The 19810-nt window shown below is 41.8% G+C and overlaps 1 protein-coding gene across 1 annotated transcript in view; it reads left to right on the top strand.

Annotated features, from left to right (window-relative positions):
- Nucleotides 1-19810, top strand: part of SCUBE2 (signal peptide, CUB domain and EGF like domain containing 2) — a 63996-nt gene that overhangs the window by 31186 nt on the left and 13000 nt on the right. Inside the window, exons 8-16 of the mRNA XM_067540757.1 lie at nt 188-304; nt 2858-2980; nt 4792-4908; nt 9485-9607; nt 10060-10176; nt 10829-10915; nt 11630-11734; nt 13185-13340; nt 13730-13933. Coding sequence (XP_067396858.1) covers nt 188-304; nt 2858-2980; nt 4792-4908; nt 9485-9607; nt 10060-10176; nt 10829-10915; nt 11630-11734; nt 13185-13340; nt 13730-13933 — 1149 coding nt within the window. The remainder of the gene's footprint in view (nt 1-187; nt 305-2857; nt 2981-4791; nt 4909-9484; nt 9608-10059; nt 10177-10828; nt 10916-11629; nt 11735-13184; nt 13341-13729; nt 13934-19810) is intronic.

Raw genomic sequence — 19810 nt, 5'->3', positions numbered from 1 at the left:
CACAAGACATGTGCTGCTAAAACTGATAGTACATAAATTAGACTAACAGGAAAAGATACAAGGAATATAGATTTTTTCCCCCTCACTAAGTGGCTGAGTAGAAATGGAGTGGGACCACTAGTGCCACATGCTACTTTATTTCCCTTGCAACATTTCTGTACAAATGTTAGCTTTATTTCTCTGTTAGAAACATGCGCTGTAAATAATGGTGGCTGCGACCGAACTTGTAAAGATACCTCGACTGGAGTTCACTGCAGCTGTCCTGTTGGATTTACACTCCAGTTTGATGGGAAGACATGTAAAGGTAGATTTTGCACTTTTGGAAACATACCTTTATGAACAACTAACAGCAATTGCACTAATCTCCAAGGAAAACTAGTGGAGCATCCTGAGAAAAAGGCAATGTGTATCTTGCCATAGGAGAGGACTAGAGCAGTGTTTCTCAACCTTTTAAGTAGCAAGTACTCCCTAACTTCTGAAAATTTTAATAAGTGCTCCAGCACTCAATTATCCACTCTGGGAGCTGGGACTGGGCGGGAAGTGGGCGGCTGCCGCCTGCCTCTCTTCACTGGGTTTTTTGCCACGTACCCCCTGCGTGTGTCTCGCATACCCCCAGGGGTACGTGTACCACAGGTTGAGAAACTAGACTAGAGAAGCATTAAAGGCAGGGGGAGATGCACAATCCCCTTGCACATGGTCCCTGTTGCACCAACCCTAGATATGGAGCATGTGAGTGCAAAATATCTCTGCTTTGCCTCTGATACCCTTCTACTCCTGGGGGAATTCTGTGCCAAAAAATTAAAAATTCTGTGCATAATATTTTAAAATTCTGCAAAATTCTGCATATTTTATTTGTCAAAATTACACAATATAATCATGCCAATTTCAATTATTTTGGTAATTTATTTCAAAATACCTATCAGCACGTATGTCTGTAACAACATAGAGAACAAAAAAAATTCAGGAAATATGTTTTGATAAATAGATTCTTTACTAGGCATATTAATACAGAACTTTGAGAAATAATTTATTTAAACTATAATACAGAAATGTGTTTCCCACACCTCTCATAAGCAGCGCAAAAGCTTGGGGGAGAAAGGGATAAGAGAAGAGTTGAGGGAGAGGGAAGTAATTGCTGGGAAGGAGCCTGGGAGTGAAAATGGAGGGTTGTTGGGTGTGGGTGGGAGAAGTATGGAAGAGGGTTTTTTTTGTTTTTTTTTGGGGGGGGAAGAGGAGGGAGGATTGTTAGGGAGTTAAGGGGCCTGACCTATGCAGATCCTGCCTGACCCCTAGCTTCTCCCATTCAGTCAGGCATATCTACCTCTCTTCCCATGTGTTCTTTACCCCCACTCAGTTATTTCCCTCCCCCCATTCCCATGTGTCCCTGCACACCCCCATCCCCATGTGTTCCTACACCCCCACTCAGCCATCCTCTCCCCTGTTCCCATGTGGGCCTATACCCCCACTCCCATTCAGCCCTCTCCCTAGTCTGTCCACCGCTAGTTCTTCTGAACCCCAGTCTGTGACCCCTCCAGTCCATTGCCAAGTGTCACAACTTAGCAAAGCAGCCTGCCAATCAAAACAAGCAGAAAGCAAGTGTGATCATTTTGGCAGGCAGTAGCTGTCATGTGGCCAGAAGTGACGCACAACACACCCTCTCTGTGCTGTGACACTGCCTCCATGTGCTAAGTAACATGGCTGATTTTGAATTTCCGGTTCTGGTTGGAGCTGCTGTCATGCAAGCAGCAGGGTGCAAAGTGGGGAGAAAAAACTCAGGGGACTCTGAAAAACCTCATTTTTCTGCTTGTCAAGCAAGCAGCAGGGAACCCCCCAAAAACACAACAAAAAAAACCCAGCGAGGCGCAAGGCAGAGGGAAAAACTCAGGGGACTGTGAAAAAGCTTATTTTTCTGCTAGGTTGGTGCTTAGGTGATAACGGATATGAATTCTACACACGTGCAGAATTTCCCCAGGAGTAACCCTTCCCATCTCCAATATGACCTCTTTTTCTAATCAGCAGGAGCAATGTGCTGATGGTACAATGGAGGTAAATGTAGCCTGCTAGTCCACCAGCCAAGGTGTGCCAAGTAGGCCTGTATTCCCAAGCAGAGTCAGACCATCAGCCTGATATTATAACAAGCATCTGAAGGGTCTAAACATGAAGATGGGAGTGGAATTATTTATGTTGGGCCAAGCAGATATAACAAGGAATAATGTGTTAAAAGTGAGCAAAGGAAAATATAGGTTGCATGTTTAGAATAAATTTCCCAAGAGTGAGGTCTCTGAGACTCATGTGCCAAGCAAAGTGATGGAGTCCCTTTTGCTTGACTAATTTAGAATTAGACAAAGAACTCAACAATCTGACATTGGCGTGGGCAGGGTAAGATGACCCAATAGGTTTCTTCTGTCTGTAATTTCTGAAGAGCTTTGGGTAGGAGAAAGAGAGAGAATTTTTAAAAAGTTAAGACCTTTTAAAGAGAAAAACATAGTTTAAGGCTCTAAAGTCTTTTCAGTAGCACAAATGACTCTCTATTTGATTCAAATGAGATAAGAAAGAGCTCCTCTATGTATGTGTGCGTTCAAGTGAATGTGAATTTGATAACAATATGTTAGATGAAAGGAAATAATTCAAAAATGGGCTTGGATTGCAAAGTTCATTTCTGAATCTGGATCTGAATTTCCCTGAAGTTTGAGGTGGTTTAGTTGTTGAATCTTGTTCAGGACTGTCCCTGCAGAGAACATGAACTTTCCAGTCAAGTCAAGCTTTTTCATCCATAGAACATTAATGTCTTTGGGATTTACCAACAGAAGGACATCAGACATGTTCCTTTTATTTGATAATCACTTTTCTGTTACAGATATTGACGAATGCCAGGCCAGCAATGGAGGCTGTGATCATTTTTGTAAAAACACTGTTGGCAGTTTTGATTGCAGCTGCAAAAAAGGATTTAAATTATTAACAGATGAGAAGTCTTGTCAAGGTATGTGCATGGGAAGGCAATAAAAGTTAAATAAATAAGATTGTCTTGGATATCTATTGCAATAATGAGGTGCTGGTAGACTCCAGAATAATTTCCACGCTTTGGATTTCTTCTTTCTAAAGCTGCTGTTAAGAATCAAAGCATTTGGCATGATATTATAGTGGGAGATTTGTTTGAAAGGGTGTTCACTGTACACTGAATAATTCTCTGAAAATAATAGAGAATGGCAGATATAACATCAGAGTAGAAAGCCCTTTAAAGATGTTACACAATTTTTTCTTATATTAAGTGGATGAAATAATTATAGGAAATAAAGAAAGTATCTATCTGTCATACTTTGACTGTATTCAACTGATTTCAGATCCAGAATATTTCACCTGCTTGTCATGCTTTGTTCAGTGTTTCCAATTAAATAATTATTTTCCTACTATTTTATTCTTGATAGGAGATGTTAAATGCCTGTGATCAATTCGAAAAGTGTAATTTAATGAATGAAGGCTTAGACCTGTGTCCCTTATATAATTTACAGTGGTTTTACTATTTAAAATATTGCAGATGGGTTAAACATTCTAGAAGGATTTGATTTTAAAATAACTGCATGACATGGATTTCCCATTAGCCTTACAGAGCATATCTGCTTATTTATATAATGCCCTATACATATAGAGTGAAACGCTTTGTTTAAACTGTGTAAATACATTAATAAGTAATTAACAAAGGGATCTCACCATTTTTGGCAAATGTACAGTATGCAACAAACAGCCAAAGTAAAATTGGTTAGTCAGTTTGGCAAGTGAATAATAAACAACTTGCTTATATTAATGATGAATTTCAGAAAAAGGAACTATCAGGAAAGAATCACTCCAGTGTGGCTCTTCCTAATCTTTTTTTAGATCAGACTTAGCAGGACAAATATTTACTCAGAGCAAACTTATTGGATAAATATAGGATTTCTAAGATTTCTGATTAAAGTTATTTATGAACATATATTTTAGGTCAGATGTGTAATATACAAAATGATTAAAATGCCTGGGAAAAATTCAGCTGGATGAAGCAAAGACATCCTTGCCAGCGTTAAAGATAAAGGCTTAAGGCATACAAGGCTTAAGCCCAAGATATGTAATATGATGAATCTGTGGCCTATTGATAACTGGATCTGGTGTTGCACAAAGAGAAGAATAGATCCAGTTGATGGTCTCTCCAGAGCTGCACTGAGGCACATGGCTGGGGCTGTGTGGAGGAAGTTTCTGCAGAAGCCCACACTCTGGATAGTGGAGGAGGGGATGTGAGTTCCTAGGGTTGTCGGTCTGGTGCCTTTCACCTGCATGAAAATCCCAAAGTGTCCTGTCCTCTTTTTCACCTTTGGCAGAGGTACTTTTGTCCTTGGGTGAGTAGCCCAGCCCAGATCTAGAACAGGCACTGCACGTGCATAGCTGAGGTAAAAATTTGGCCTCCCGGTTTTGTCAAAAGCCGAAGGAAATGGAAAGTTACTTTGAAAATATTTTTCCTGCTGACTCTGCCTTGCCTTCCCTTGAAGAAGTATTTGTTTTCTGTAGACAAGAGAACTTTGCAGCAATTTATTTTAAAGATTGCTATTAAAAATATAAAAGCAGTTTACCCACTTGCCAAGAAATGTCTTACTTGGCAAACTAACTGCTCTCTTAAAAGATGTTAGTTCCATGTATTACAGACTAATGGCTATAAAAGAATTTGCTTATATAAATCCACGCATTTCTACATCCAACTTGCTAGCTCATAAATGCTTCCTTGACAGGCCAAGAGATGCTAATCTATCCTTTTAAAAATTACAGACATTGATGAATGTTCTTTTGAAAGGACATGTGACCATACATGCATCAATCATCCAGGCACTTTTGAGTGTAGTTGTAACAAAGGATACACTCTCTATGGCTTCACACATTGTGGAGGTGAGTATAAAAAGATACAAGTGTACATGTTTGTCAGAGTGCTGGTGCAATGCTCATTAACATCAGTGGGGGACATGTGTCTAAAACCCAGTACAGCAAATTTACCCTTTGCCTTTTCTAGGCAGTTTTTCTAAAAGGGAGACAGTCCAAAAATGAAACACAGTCCTGCTTGCTTGACTATGTCTTTTTGCTTAAATGCTTTTTCCCTCCACATATGCATTGGAAAGCAACAGTGACCATTAGAACAAACAGATGCATTCCACATGTAGATACTAAGGCCATGATCCAATAGTGTTTCCACATGAAGAACTCCCATTGATTTCACATGGAGTTCTGTACACTAATTGCACACTTGTAAGAAAAGGCTGCAAATGAATTATGAGGTTAGCTATTTTGCAGGCTTTCTTTAGAATAAAGGGGATATGTCCACATTACCAACAAACCTAAAGGCTAGATCCTCATCTGATCTAAACTGGTGTGGCTCCACTGTAGTCATGGAGTTACACTGGTTTATACCAGCTAAGAATTTGGCCCTCAATGGTTTACTTCTGATTCACAAAGAAACCTTCAGTGAAAGAGACCAATATGTTGACATAAACCTTGGTCTGAGGCAAGTGGAAACTTGCAGAATGTTCATATGAAGTAGCCTGAGTTATTTGACACTAAATGGAAACAAACCTATTTTCATGTGAAATATGGGCCAGATCTTCTATGACTATGTACACGTATTCAATTCACTAATAGGCATATGTGAATGTGAGCCAGAATGGGCAGGCTTGACCTTGGGGACCATGGTGCAAATGTGTTGCCATGTTCACAGTTCTCCTATACATCATATTGGGTGTTTCTAACCATGTGGATGAATTTAAGCTGGGATTCTCAGGGGAGCCTAAGGGAGTTATATACCCAGCACCCATTTCAATGAGATTTGGGCACCTAACTCCCTAGGTCTCCTTCTAAAATCCCAACCCCACTACTTATGAATGTGAGGGACTAATCACAGTTTGCTTGAATCTTGTCTAATGAAGGCAGATGCTGTGCAGGCTTCCCCACACAGTACTGCCATTTTCCCCTCCTGACCTGCTACTCCTCTGCCATTCCAGTCCTGGACCTTGTTAAGACAGAGACAGCCAATCGGTTTTGTAGTAGTTTTGAACAGGACAAGTTCATTTTCCCTTTGTATGTAATGCAGTCTTATATGAACATCCTTCTATCAACATGGGGCCTGATTCTGTCACCTCTGTTCACATTGACTGGTAGTAAGGTACTATGCACCCTGAGTAAGGGTGGCAGAGTCCCATCATTACTCTGTGGAGTGGGAACTGGGAACATAGGAGAATGGATGAACACTGCTGTTATGGAAACTCACAAAGATGCTGCTCCAGTGAGAGTGGAATCACTTCTAGGAAAGAGCTTCCCTTGTCTATTCATATAGAAGGCTTCTTTAAGGCTTTGCTCCTGTGCCATTCAAGTCAATGGGAGAAGAATCAAAGCTTAAGAGAAGTGTGTTTCTTATGGTGTGGCATGTGATTCTGCAGTGCATGTTACAGAGCTCAGGTGGCCTGTTTTTGCTTTGGGCAGAGAAAAAATACGTATAGCATTGGGAATAATGTCATTGTGAGTAGCCAGCAGGAGGTGAGACTGCCTAGCTGATGCTTGGATCTTTCTAGCAGCTGCATGCTGCAGACATGTCAGTTAAGACTTTTTCGTTTATGGTCTTTGCGTGTCGTTTTTCCAATCTCTGCCTCTAGAGAGCCCAGGAAGAGAGAGACAAAAATATGACATCATTGCTGTCACAGTTCAGGGCAGCTGCACCTATATTTCCCCCTGTGGTCCAGCAAGGGCACCCACTCTCAGGCTTCCAGCTCCACAGCCATTGTCTCTCTTGGGTGGAGACCTGCATCTCACTCCCTCCTGATGAGGTATTTCTAGGCTGAACAGTTCCCTGACTATACTGTGGCCTCCCCAGCAAAAGATAGATTGCCTAAGCGGGCCTGCTTCACTTCTCTCCTCAGAGACGGGACGCAGTGTAATCGACACAGTTAAGTTACCACGCAGCTCTTTCTAAGCAAGCCATTTATTCTTAAGGTCAAAGCATCACAGAAAAAGCGTATTAAAACAATAAAAGAACCTACATGGAAGCCAAGAAGCTTAGCAGAGATCACCCCCTCACTCCAACAAGAGCTCGGGTTGGTAACTAGTCCTTCCAGCCACACTCAGGGTTTTTTCCTGCGCATTGGTTCATCACAGCTTCAGCTCAAAACCATCACCCAAGTCTTATGGGGCCTCAGTGGGCCCAAGACCTTCCAACCCTTTCCTAAGGGTTGGAGCTCCTCATTGGACCAGCAACCCTGTCCATTTGCAGGATTAAAAAGAAGGTCCTGAGTTAGTTTTAATTCAGGCTATTTAACCAAAAATCCCTTTTTGCCTGTTGGTCCCTGCAGAATCCAGTTTGAACCAGTACATGCAAGTCTCTTTCCAAGTGGTGCCATGGTAGCTCTCTGGAGGTGTTTCAACCTGAGTGAATTTGTCTGAGCATCCCCCACTGTTTTTAGTTCCTGGAGCACTATGGTTCCCCTCCCCCCATGGAAATACATACAGCCCCTCTATAGTATGTAATCATTGGCATTTGTTATAGAATGGACTCCTAAAATACTGTAAACTTAATTTAGTAAGTTTAACTTAATGCAATAAAGTTTGTTCAAGATATTGTCATATCTGTCACAACTGTGTTGGTTAATGTGCCGTGAAACCTATTTATGGACTCTAACGGCCACATGCCCTAATGGCCACCAGAATAACAGTCCTCACAAAAGTTCCTCCATATTAACCACACATCATTATGTGACCACCTGTTATAACAGATAAAAATTGCAGTCCCTTTGGTGTCTGTTACTATAAGGCTTCTCTGTATAATATTGTTATGCTGAATGGTGTTAGTGGCTGCCATGAAGTGAGTCTTTGATCTGTAGACATCAGACCTCATTAAAGCTGGTGGCTATGCTAAGCACCTATCTTCCAGGCTAAGGAGCAGTTAAAAGGCCTTTATGTAGTGATAACTAGAAACCATAGGAAGCCGTCACCCAAGGCAATGGATTGTAGAAGCTAAGATCAGAAGCTAAGTACTATGGAGTTTCCCAGGGACTGTTTGTAAAACACAGGGGTTAGGGGATTGATTGCTTGCAGCTGTGTGTCTGGGTGTGTGAGAGGCAGAAAGCTGCAGCAAGCCCACAGAAAGTGAGAGAAGCAGTTGTGAGCATGACCCTGAGAGAGAGAGAGAGCAGAGAAACAGAGCTGCTTGAATCACAGGATTGTCTGGGAATCATGAGTCAGGAAACTGGCTTGGAAATCATGAGCTAGGAAACTGCCTGCTGTTGTACCCAGTGTGTTAGGAACTGGTTTTTAGGTGATCAGACCTAGTGGACAGAGTGGAACTTGAGTTGGGAGACAAGAAACGGGTCAGAGCCAGACTCAGAGTCAAGAATCAAGTTGGAGTTAATAGTCCGAAGACAAGCCAAAGTTGGAGCTAGGACTGGAAGCCAATGGTCAGGAGCAGAACTTATGGGCCGAAGCCAGAGACAAGGAAAGGATCAGGTATGGAGCAGGAGCAAGACAGGAACAGGGCAGGAGCACAGCAGGAACTGGGAGTAGGGGTTGGATACAGATCACAGGAGAAAAACAACAGCAGAGTCTGATGTGGCAGCAACAGAGAGAGTTTGTGCAGTGCTCGGATAGCCAATACAAGTCACTTTCTGGTTTCAGTAGTGGGTGTGAGCCAATATGGCAACCACACATCTTGGGCATTCTGATAGGGCTTCCTGTGGGGCTTGACCTTCCAGGATTGGTGAGGTGATGCTTCATCTTTCTCCTTTGGCAACAAGGAGGGAGTGTTAGAGACTACAGGGCCTCCACCACCCCAGGTTTTAGACCCACCAAAACTGAGGTCCAATTCCCTCATGTACTTACTCCCTATGTTCAGGGAAACGGGACTTTGTGTATGTTCTTTTAAATTAAACAGGATTGCACACACACACAAAACACCTGACTTGTATAATTGATTTCTCAGCCTAATGGAAGCAACCTGGCAAGGCCCTGAATATTGGCTAAGCGCTCAGCCAAAAGAGGTAACGATATGATACAGAGTTTTGCCACATGTACTCATTAATAGTGAAATAAAATGTATTGCAGCGTATTTATGCATCTAAACATTGAAGACAAACAATCAGTGTGAATCTTATACCCTATCATCTGATTTTGTTCCAAATTTAATAAATAACCATGAACAATGCTCTGTTAACTTTTGAAGCACGTTGCTGAGGCTGGAATGTTTGTGACATAGTCAATTTTGGGAATATTTCACACAAAACTAAACAATTTTGATCTGTTAAGGGGCGGTAGGGAATGGAGAAGCATTTAGGGTCAGATTTTCAAAAGTTATCCATAGAATCATATCCAAATCATACAGAGCAGCATTTGGGCGCACAATTACCCAATTTTTATTTGTGTGAATTCAGCACTGAGTGAAAATGATATTAGATTAATATTTTTAAAAGGGCTTTTTTACCCTTCTCTTTAGATATTAACGAATGTAGCATCAACAATGGAGGCTGCCAGCAGACCTGTGTGAACACACTGGGGGATTATGAATGTCAGTGTCATTCCAGCCACAGATTACACTGGAATAAAAAGGACTGTGTCGGTATGGTGCATAGACGAGGCAGAGCTGAAAATCTTGATCCAACCAACAAATCAGCATGGATCATTATTTCCTTCATTTGGTTTTAGCTTTACTTTTTTAGTCAATCATGATGGTCATTGTTGAAACAGATGAAAAACAGGAGATACTTCGAGGGGTTTTGGTGCTTTCTTTTCTATGCTTTTATCTAGGCTTATTCTTCCATTCTCTTTTGTGCTTTCCTTCATGAAGAAATATGCTGGGGATAGTTTTACATGAAAGGAAATGACATATGGTGGTTAGTCCATGTGTGATTTCTTTTTCTTCCTTCCGACTTCTCTCTGTACTGAACGTTAATTGTATGGATGCAGTTTGGTATGAGTTATGTGGCAGATGTAGCTGCAAGTCTGTCTCTCTGTATAGCGAATGCACATGTTTTACATCTCCTATAAGTATTTGTGTTTTATCCTGTTTAGAGATAGAGGGGTCCCTGCCTGATAATATATCACCCAAAGTATTGCTGTTCTGCGTTAAGAGCAATGGGAGTGATAGGTGCGTCTTAAACTGTCCCTCCAAGGTCCATGTTATTTCTGGTAAGTCAAACAGAACAAAGCAAGTGTAACGTAAGGCTGTTCAATATGTGCTGCTCTGTAGAGAATTTAGGAATAACAATACTACTTACTCTTGTGAAAGCCTAGAAATAAGTCATGAAAAAAGAGAAACTTTTCCTCTTCTTTGTAATAGGGATTTTCATATCCCTGCCGTAGCCCTAGGAATCCCACTTTTTCTGTCTTTTATAAATACTCTACCTTCAGATCCCCCAGATCATAACTATTGTCCTTTTAGATTAAATGGATCTGATCGAAATGCCGTCTGTGCCATTCCACAACTGGCCAAGGGACTGGTTGCTCAGTCATGCAAGGCACTCCATCCTCTGTGTCTGAGCATGCTGCCTGTACAGTGCGCTCAGCCCCTGAGTCCAGGGGAACAGGAAACCAGCACGGGTCTTTTGTTACAGGACCAAGTACGGACGAGGGCCAACCCACATTCACACCTGAACTTTTTAAAAACAGTGTGTATTTAGAAAGATGCAGGTAGTTATCCCAAGCTCTGACTTTGGAAATTACCTAAACATCCCTTTAAAAAAAGGCAATGACAATAAAAGTCATCAAATTAAAAATGTCTTAAATGGTCGATGTCCCCAATCTGTGTGTGTATTTAATGCATTTAATGTCTGTCTATTAGGAATGCAAGACGCCTACACTCTTACCTGTGGCAGCTCTTCTCAGCTTAAGAAAAAACAGCAAAATACAAATGAATCTACTTGCCTGGGTAATGATTAGATTTATATACTGCATGACTTGACTCATCTCTTTTTTAGTAGGGCAGTGTAGTACAGGGGTATATTGTTCAGTTTTTGTTGTGTTCTCTCTCACAGTTTATTGCCCTCATTTCTGCTTCCTTTTCTCTGCCCGAGTGTGTACAACACACACACTGTGACCCAGCATCTCCCACATTCCTAGACCCTGAACATGAGAATATTGAAAAGGGTCATGAGCTAAGATGAATAGTGGGGCTGAGGCCTTAGGTGACTCTCTTTAGGCACCCAGACTGAAATATTTTGGCTATACATAACGTGTATGGCTTGTTTAGATGGATAGTAAAATTTATAAAGCTTTTGGGAGCTAAGTGGATGAAAGGTGTTACTATAGATAAGCATTGGAAGACAGACAGATCCTCAGCCAGTGTTAATTTGACTTCAGTGAAGCTGAGGACTTTGCCCTCTGATCATTATTGTTCCTGGTTTGTTAAATAAAATATATCACAACTTGTTACTCCAGTTCTATTTGTGAACTGACTTACCAGCAGAAGAAAACTGGTGTCTCCTTGGACCTGGTGATGCCAGATGTGCACCAAAAAAACCATCTTTTTCATGATGGATAGTTTTGCTTGTTATAATATCATTTGAGTGACCTACTTGGCATTGCCTAGTATTTCCAGGCCTTTTCTCTTTCGAAAGTAACTTATCATTGTTTCTCTCTGAAGATACCTCAGCCATCAAGACAAGTGTAACCTTTAAGTTTAATGAAGGAAAATGTAGTTTGAAAAAGACCAAGATGTTTCGAGAAGGTCTGCAACAGCTAATGTCAGGTAAGGATATTTAAATGAAGGTAAGCAGGCTAATACTATAGTTCAGAGTTTTTTAAACGTTTTCATGGCACAGACTGCATCTTAAGAGTCAGAATACTTTGCAAACTACCTCTCCTCGCATTTGAGATCTTCTGGACCATGCCCTGTCCCAGTCATCATCGTTTTGAATGACATAGCTTCTCTGTTACAATTGCAGCAATTGCTCATAGGGAAAAGCCATATTAGTAAAGTATTTCTGTATTTTTTTAAATCATTTTTAATGTGTTGAGTGTGTGGAATAAAATTAACCATAGTGTCTCCTTTGGATGACCTCCTTATCTGCTCTTCTCAGCTTCTGTTCAGTTCCTGTCTCCCTGTGCATATGCTTCTCTGCCCCTTTGTCCCTTTCTCTTCTGCTTCCCTAAATGGACACATCTCCTTTCTCCTCTGTCGCCCCCTGACCTATGTGATTTTATCCTGTCTCCCTGATCCCACGTTGAAGAAGCTCCTGGCTTTTCTCCTGCTGATGACTGTGGTCCCCAGCTTGTTTCTCTTCCCTTCCACTTATGCAGCAGTGGCCCTTACTGGATGCAGTTAGGCTGGCGCCTCCCACTTGTTTCCAGCTTCTTTCTGGTGGAAGAATGAGCCTGGAAATCTGGAAAGGCAGCTGTAAACAAGGGGGACCCTTGCCCATGGGGAACTGTTTGAGATGCACCTGAATGTTCTTTATAATGCAAACCAGATGCCTGTGCAGAATGGGGACTGAATATGTGGCCATACCATAGCAAATCTATTACTTTATTGAACACGAAGAATAAAATAAGTCAGCATGTCAATTTGTTTGACTTTGAAAGAATAGGAGTAATCATCCGTACTAGATACTTACCAAGTGTACATATCTCAGAACCAAGCGTGTGCGTGTTCAGGATGTTTCCTTCAGTTGAATTTGTTTCCTTAGGGAAACCTCAAAAATTAGTCTCTGTAAGTTCCGTGCATACTGGAACCAGGCCTAATTGTGTGAAAACACTGTTGTAAGCTAGCATGGTTTTCACACACTCTCAGACTAGAGCAGGCAAGAGTTTTGCCCTTGAAAACTACTAAAGATTAACCCATTCTATACAGGGAATAGCAGGGGTCTAACATGTTTATATAGGCCAAAGAAGATATGTTAGGACCTGCTAGCAACAATGGCCTGGTAGCTTTAGCGAGGTTCTAATCTCAATGTGGACAGTACCTTTTGCACAATACGGCCAGATTCTCAGCTGGTGTAAATTGCTGTTGGTCCATTGAAGTCGCTGAAGCTACAGCAAAGTACACTAGCTGAGGATCCAGTTGCCTGTAGTTTATTAACATCTGGAGTTAATCATTTAGTCCCCTAGCAGTCTTCATAACAAAATATTTACTGATCTGTAGTGAATTTCCAATAACATAGTTGGCCAAGCTTTTGCGTCCTTTAATTTTGTTCATACAGAGAATCATAACTCAGTAATGGAGAACTTCAACTATGTAAACCTAAAATGCAGCTCTGGCAAGAAAGTTCTTGGAGCCACCATCAGACCGACGACAGCTAAAGAAATGTTTATCACAATGGACTTTGAGCTTGAAACAAACCAAAAGGGGGTGACAGGTTGGTTGGAAAACAATCCAAGATGCAATGGAAGGCTTGTTGCAGTTTAATCCTTAATTTCTTTCTTTCACTTACTTTTATTATTATTATTATTGTTATTTTTTGCTTAAAGATGGAGCTCCTGTTTTAAAGCTTCATTTTATTGGTTTGGAAAGTATGACGTATATGCCTAGTTTCTAAGATCAGAGAGCTACTGTTGTTAAAAATTGTCCATTTCAGTTAATTTTCTTCTGGCCTGCTGGTGTTCTCCTTAAAGACTTCACCTCTACGTCACATAGTTTGCATTCTCAGTTGTTTGCATTGACCAGTGTTTTAAACAAAATATTATTGCACACTGTCATGTATACTGAAGTTCTCTGCTCCTAATTTTCATCCTTGTTACCTTTTAGACACATGTAATTTGAGTTGTGCTCGAAAAAGGACTGAGAAGAGACTTCGCAAAACAATTCGAACATTGCGGAAGGCAATCAACAGGGAGCAATTCCATGTTTGTCTCTCTGGCATGGACCATGAAGTGGCCAAAAAGTCTCTCAGGCTCTCGGATCCACAGGAATTCTGTGGCATGGGACAAGTGCGTGTGGATAACAGATGTGGTAAGCACAGTGTGGAACCCTCTGGCATCTATTTCAACATCTTGCTCAGGATTGGTGAGCACTGAGAGATGGGGAGAGAGTGAGGGAGCTTTGCCAGAATAAAAAGGGAAATCAGCATAAGGATGTGTAAAATATTGTGCACAGTGGGAATTTATGTTGGGTTCAGTGCATGTGTGATTGGGGTAACAAAGTAGAGCAAGTACTCTGTATTCTGCACTCCCTGACAGATTACATATTGCCTATAAAGAGTTAGGAAATGCAGATACTATTGATCTTTAATTGTCCTTGTAGCTTACCAAGGATGTTTTTCAGTTATGATGTTACTGGCTTTTGGTGTTAGCCTCACTTAGTATCTGAATCTGCAAACATATCATCTTTGTCTAGTATGAAAAAAAAAAACCAACCCAAAGAAGATCTTAATGAAATCACATTCTCTTTGCTGGTTGTGGCCTTGTGTGACAAAGAAGCTTTACAGCCGAGTTATAAACTCACAGAAAGCATGGTTTTTATAGGGGAACACCGATCAAATCTTAATTATCCTGGCACTAGCGGGTGCCACCATAATGTGGGTAGTGATAAATGCTTCTGAAATACAAAGGTTTAAGGAGAAGGGTCAGATGTTATCTTAATAGGGGCCTAATGACCATGACAGCTAATTCAAGTCACAGAGTGTATGTAGTATGTAACTGCTCTAGCAAACCAATAAGCCTTTAACATACTTGTCAAACTAAATTTGGCTTTTTGTTTTGTAGAAGTTAGTGTGTGTTCCAGCAACAACTCTTTAAACTACAGAATAGATTTTCTGATCTGGAAGCAGGGGCGAGCACAGAAATTTAAATCTGACCCCTTTTGGAGGGGCAGGTCCTGTGTCCCCTCTTTCCTACCCTGGGAACAGGGATTCTAGTGAAAACTCTTTTGTTACATTGTCCAGCACTTGATGTCAGGAATGATTTTTTGGAAAAAATAATTTTTTCCTCACCTTTCCTCAGTGTTCAAATTGGAGCACACTATGACAGAAAATTCCCAGACTGGGGAACACCACAGGCTACAGTACTAAATCTATTACTAGTGCAGTCCACTTTTCCTGTAGTGCTGGATGTTTGCATGTACATTCCTGGTAAATAGTTGTTGATGATAAAAGCAAAGCTGTCACTTTTTCAGGAGCATGGACCCTTCCATCTCAAGGTTGTCAGTTGAAATCCAGTTGAGGTTGACCAAAAGTTGAGCTTTCTGATAAATAACTGATGGCTGTTCAGAGGTCTAAATGCAGTTGAATTTTATGGTCCCAATCTCATGGTTCCATTTGTAGATATTGTTATGAGTGTGCTCTATTAAAGAGATATGTAGATAGTTAATAGAAATAACACTGTCTATTGGCAAATAATAATATGTAGCATTAAGTTAGTAGATTCAATAAAGCGGTTGCCTTGCACTGCAAATGGCTCCCAGTTTGCAGCTCTGAGAACGTAGCTCCTAAAACTTGTCACAAAAACCATCCCCATAATTTCACCTTTATTACAAATCTTAGCTCAGAGTCCATAGACTTGGACAGACATGGAGACTGAACTGCCTTCTGAGCGGTGCTCCTCTCACCTCAAGTGTAAGTCTTGTGCTGAAAAGGTTGCGCATTTGAATACTATTACTTCAAAATTGGGTCATCTGGGATACTGGAAATTCCAAATGATCACTGAGGAGATGGCGATTCATCCTGGAAGATGTTTTGATAGCTTTATCTGCACATTGAATACATGTCAGGATGCCTGGTAACAGCAAGACTGTCCACTAACGTGGTTATAAACACTGGTTCTGTAGTGCAGACTAACCTTTCACCCTGTTTCACTAAAACCTTACTCTGACCAAGACCAAATGTCTAAACATTGACAGTTTCTGACCAGTGCCTAATTTACTTGGAATATTTGTATCTGAGAAGAGGGGGAGCACTGGCTGACAACATTCCTCAAGGGCCCCCAATGAGAGAGGGGAACCAAACTCCTGAAACTTTTTCTGTTGCTTTGACAATTGTGCTGCTGATGTACTTTGGTCACATCATTCCAGTGGAGTTGCCTCTCCTCTGTCATTCTGTGTTGGACGCATGCTAGGCGGAGCACCCTGAACAGCCTAACTGATGTGAGCAAAGCAAAGGCAAAGCAGCATCTGGCATCATTGCTTGAATTTCCCGTAATATACCAGAGTGTCAGCATGCTCCTGCTGCAGTGTAGTAACACCATGAAAGTGCATTCCATCTGCAGGGAGGGGAGGGATGCAGGACAGGATCAAAATTAACAACAGCCTCTTCAGTACCCAGTAGATGTGAATAGCTCTGGTATAAGGGGGCCTAATCTGGGGAGGTGCTGAACACCTCATCTCCCATGGAAGTTGATAAAGCTGATTCCTTGACATGATGCAGGTTTGTGCTGTTAGTTTAGAGAGTGAATCCAAAGCAGTAAGAGGTCACCATTGAAAACATGGAGGATTCCTGTTGTTTGCATGTTGCATGACACTGGGGCCTGGTCTACACTTGCTGGCAAATTCGGCGGCAGTCGATGGTTCGTCGATTTCCTAAAGTCTGTTCTGCGCGCCGTCTCCACTATGCTGCGCCAATGGGAAATGCATTCCCGTCGATGCAGCGTTACTCTTTTTCTGGGGGTGGATTTATTAAGTTGATTTCCGGATTGATTGAGCGGGTCTCCACTTCCACTCAATTGATCCTGAGAAATTGATCTGACAGCGGCGAATTTTCATTACATTACAATTTTTTTTTTCACTTTTAGAGAGCCAATGAGAAATAAATTCTCAAATGAGAGAGGAAGGTGCCATTCGTATTGCTAACCTGCTTGCTTTCACAATAATAGATTTAAGACATAAATCCCTAAGACACATAATCTCTCCACGTGACCAAAGTCCGTAAACTGTTAAAAAATATAACTTCAAGGACGCTGCTTAGAAATCAGTTTGCATCAGTTATTTGTGATTTTCCTTATCAAGTCCAAGCATGAATCTTAAGAAAATGGCTCGATGCTGGATCATGACCTCTTGTATGAAGTTCGCCTTAGCCACTGAGATACCACAGCATTTGTCAATAGGGTCAAAAGCAAAAAGAGTAAAGGGTTGAAAAGAGGGGAAGAGTCTTTCAATGTCTTTGTAACTAGTAATTCTGGCTCTCTGTGGGGCTCCCCCTCTTTGTTTTTCATCAGAAAAGCTTTTCTCGTATTTTTTTTTTAAACAGCTGCATGAGATTCAAGAATGGGATTTTAATGGGCATTGAAGACAAACACAGTTAGTGGCTACAAAAATGAAGTCTACTGGAGGCAATTGGTTCTTTTGTTCATTTGAAGGAAGAAAAGCGGGATGCTGGAGCAGGGGGGAAAAGAAAGCAAAGGAAGCCAGTGGAATTTGTGATTTCTCCTTGTTGATTCAAATCTTTAGACCTTGTTTGAAAATGGGTGTTTCCCAGGTTTCCTGGGTCACCTTGCATTTTGTGGTTTTGTGAGATGAGCGTCAAACATTTTAGCTTAATTTAAAGAAACATTTGCACAGAAGAATTTGAGTTTAATGTTTTTCTTTAGGTTTCCTGCATAGAGAGGGTTAGTTGTGTCATTCTTACAACACACACAGTGCCACTGATTTCTATGGGGTGACTTATGTAGTCAGGTACTACTTGCCATGAGAAAGGAATGCATAACTGAGCACAAAGAAAGATCTATGTGGCTTGGATAACAAATCTCTTTGGTTAGCTACGTACTCAGTTTGTTTGGCAGCAGATAAGTGACCCACATTTAGATCATCTTTAAACAGGAGATGGAGATGAGTATGGGATATGTCCTCTTAAAGATCCATAATTAATATCTACATGAGATTAAATAGTCTGATAAATTGATTGCACCATCTATCCACATAGAGTTATCTGGAATAAATACCCTTTGTGTATTGGAGAGGTGCGGGGAACTCTTGCCTTTTAAGCAAGGAGGCATAAATCTTTGGAGCCTGTTGATGCTTCTTTAATTCTAATATTTAAGTTTAATAATTAGCAGTTGTCAGATTAATGAATAGCTAAAGAAGCATCAAAATGTAATTTACTGATCATCATTGTCATAGACAAATAGGAGCTGTTTGTCTTGCAACATAAAGCATGTCTGAGAGGAGACATTGGATAGGAATACATAGGTGAATTTTTCTACCGACATTGTGAAAAGGTTTTTTAATACTTCATTTTCCCAATCTGCACTTTCAGGTACGTTTTTACCATTATTGAAACTAACCCCAAGAGGTGCTGAGCACTTTCAGTTCCCAGAAAGTAGTGGACCCTCAACACCCCTCAGGATCAATCACTTTGTTAACACAGTCTATGCAAAGGGGTTTGTTTGATAGCCAGCTATTTCTAGAAACATCAGATATGAATAAGTATGGAATCCTGGTCCCCTGAGTAAATGGACTTTGCACAAGGCCCAGTGCAGGACTTGTGGGAGGGAATCACTCCTCTCATCCCCCAACCGGTAGGCTGGATGTGGGGTGCCTATGTAGTTGGGCTTGTCTAATGTTACAGAGATGGGCACAAATATAAGAACATAGCCAACTAAACAGTAGCAGCCACTACCACAGACTACAGGTTTTGAGCTCCCAAAGATGACATTTATAAGCAGATTTAGGCAGCTTGCCCTTGCAATGGTAATGCCCTGACAGTTCCAGGTGTGTCTATAACCTCCCTTCATGTGGAACTCAGCTCCATGGTGGGCAGGGATTGTGGAATCCCCTGGTGCAGCCTCTGTACTTCCTGACCCTGTGAGTGGCAGATCTACAGTGATACTGCTGAGTTTCAGGCCTACTGTGGCCCCTCTATGGCTGGAAGGGTTTCACCCCCCCACACATACATCATTTAATTGATGAAAATCTTAAGGGATGGAGAGCTGAGTGATGAGGTTTGTGGCTTGTTTTGTGTTATCTTTATCTCCCCTCCAAAAAGGGCTGAGCATGTCATGTTTTCACTACATCATACATAGCAAAACAATCCCCAGAATGATAATATTATGGGGCAGGCAAGGGTTATGCACATAAGTGCAAGGCTGATTTTGGGATGCCATTTTGAAATAAATGCCCCCAAGAGGGACTGCAGAAGCTCACCAGATTCAGATATGTTTTGAGTCAGCTCAACAAATCAGCTTCTTTCATTTCAGGCTGACCCAATCCAAACTAAAATATTTAGTTTTAAATTTCCCAACTGAAAATCAAAATGTCAGCATTTTTTCCATTGACAAACTTAAATTTTGCTGGGGGTAGGGTGGGGATGCTAATGTACTTCCTCAATTGTCAGCCCTTTGAAGCCACTCCCCTGGAGAGGTTCGCATATACTAGTTCCAACTGGATTCTCCAGGGACCAACAGACAAAAGAAAGGAGTTTTGGATAAATAACCTGGTTTTAAATGGCTCAGGACCTTCTTCCTGATCTAGCACCATTTCTGCCAATGGTATACTTTGGGCAGTGTCGTCCCTAGGGTACAGCGAATCAGGGCAACCGCACTGGGCCCCGTGCTTTGAGGGGCTCTGAGCCCCACTGGGCAGGAGGCGGGCAACTGCAGCCTGCCTCCTGGCTGCGCGTTGGACTGGACGGGAGGCAGGCAGCTGCCGGCAGGGTCCCAGCTGTGTGCTGGGACTGGCTGGGAGGCGGGCGGCTGCGGCCTGCCTCCCGGCTGTGCACCCGGACCGGCTGCACCTGGGTCCTGGCTTTGCGCTGGGATGGGGCAGAAGGTGGGTGGGAGGCCCACACAGTGGCATTTGCGCTGGGCCCTGTACCCCCCCGGGACGGCCCTGACTTTGGGAGTTATTTTGCCGGCTTTGTCAGAGGAGACTTAATGAGCTTTGAGGACCAGAGGTGCTCTTTCA

Source organism: Emydura macquarii, unplaced genomic scaffold (genome assembly GCF_026122565.2).
Source record: "Emydura macquarii macquarii isolate MOO-44397 ecotype Brisbane River unplaced genomic scaffold, CSIRO-AGI_Emac_v2 contig_587, whole genome shotgun sequence".
Lineage (NCBI taxonomy): Eukaryota > Metazoa > Chordata > Testudines > Chelidae > Emydura > Emydura macquarii.
The sequence above is the reverse complement of the archived record's forward strand: the minus strand, read 5'-3'. Positions and strand labels throughout refer to the sequence as shown.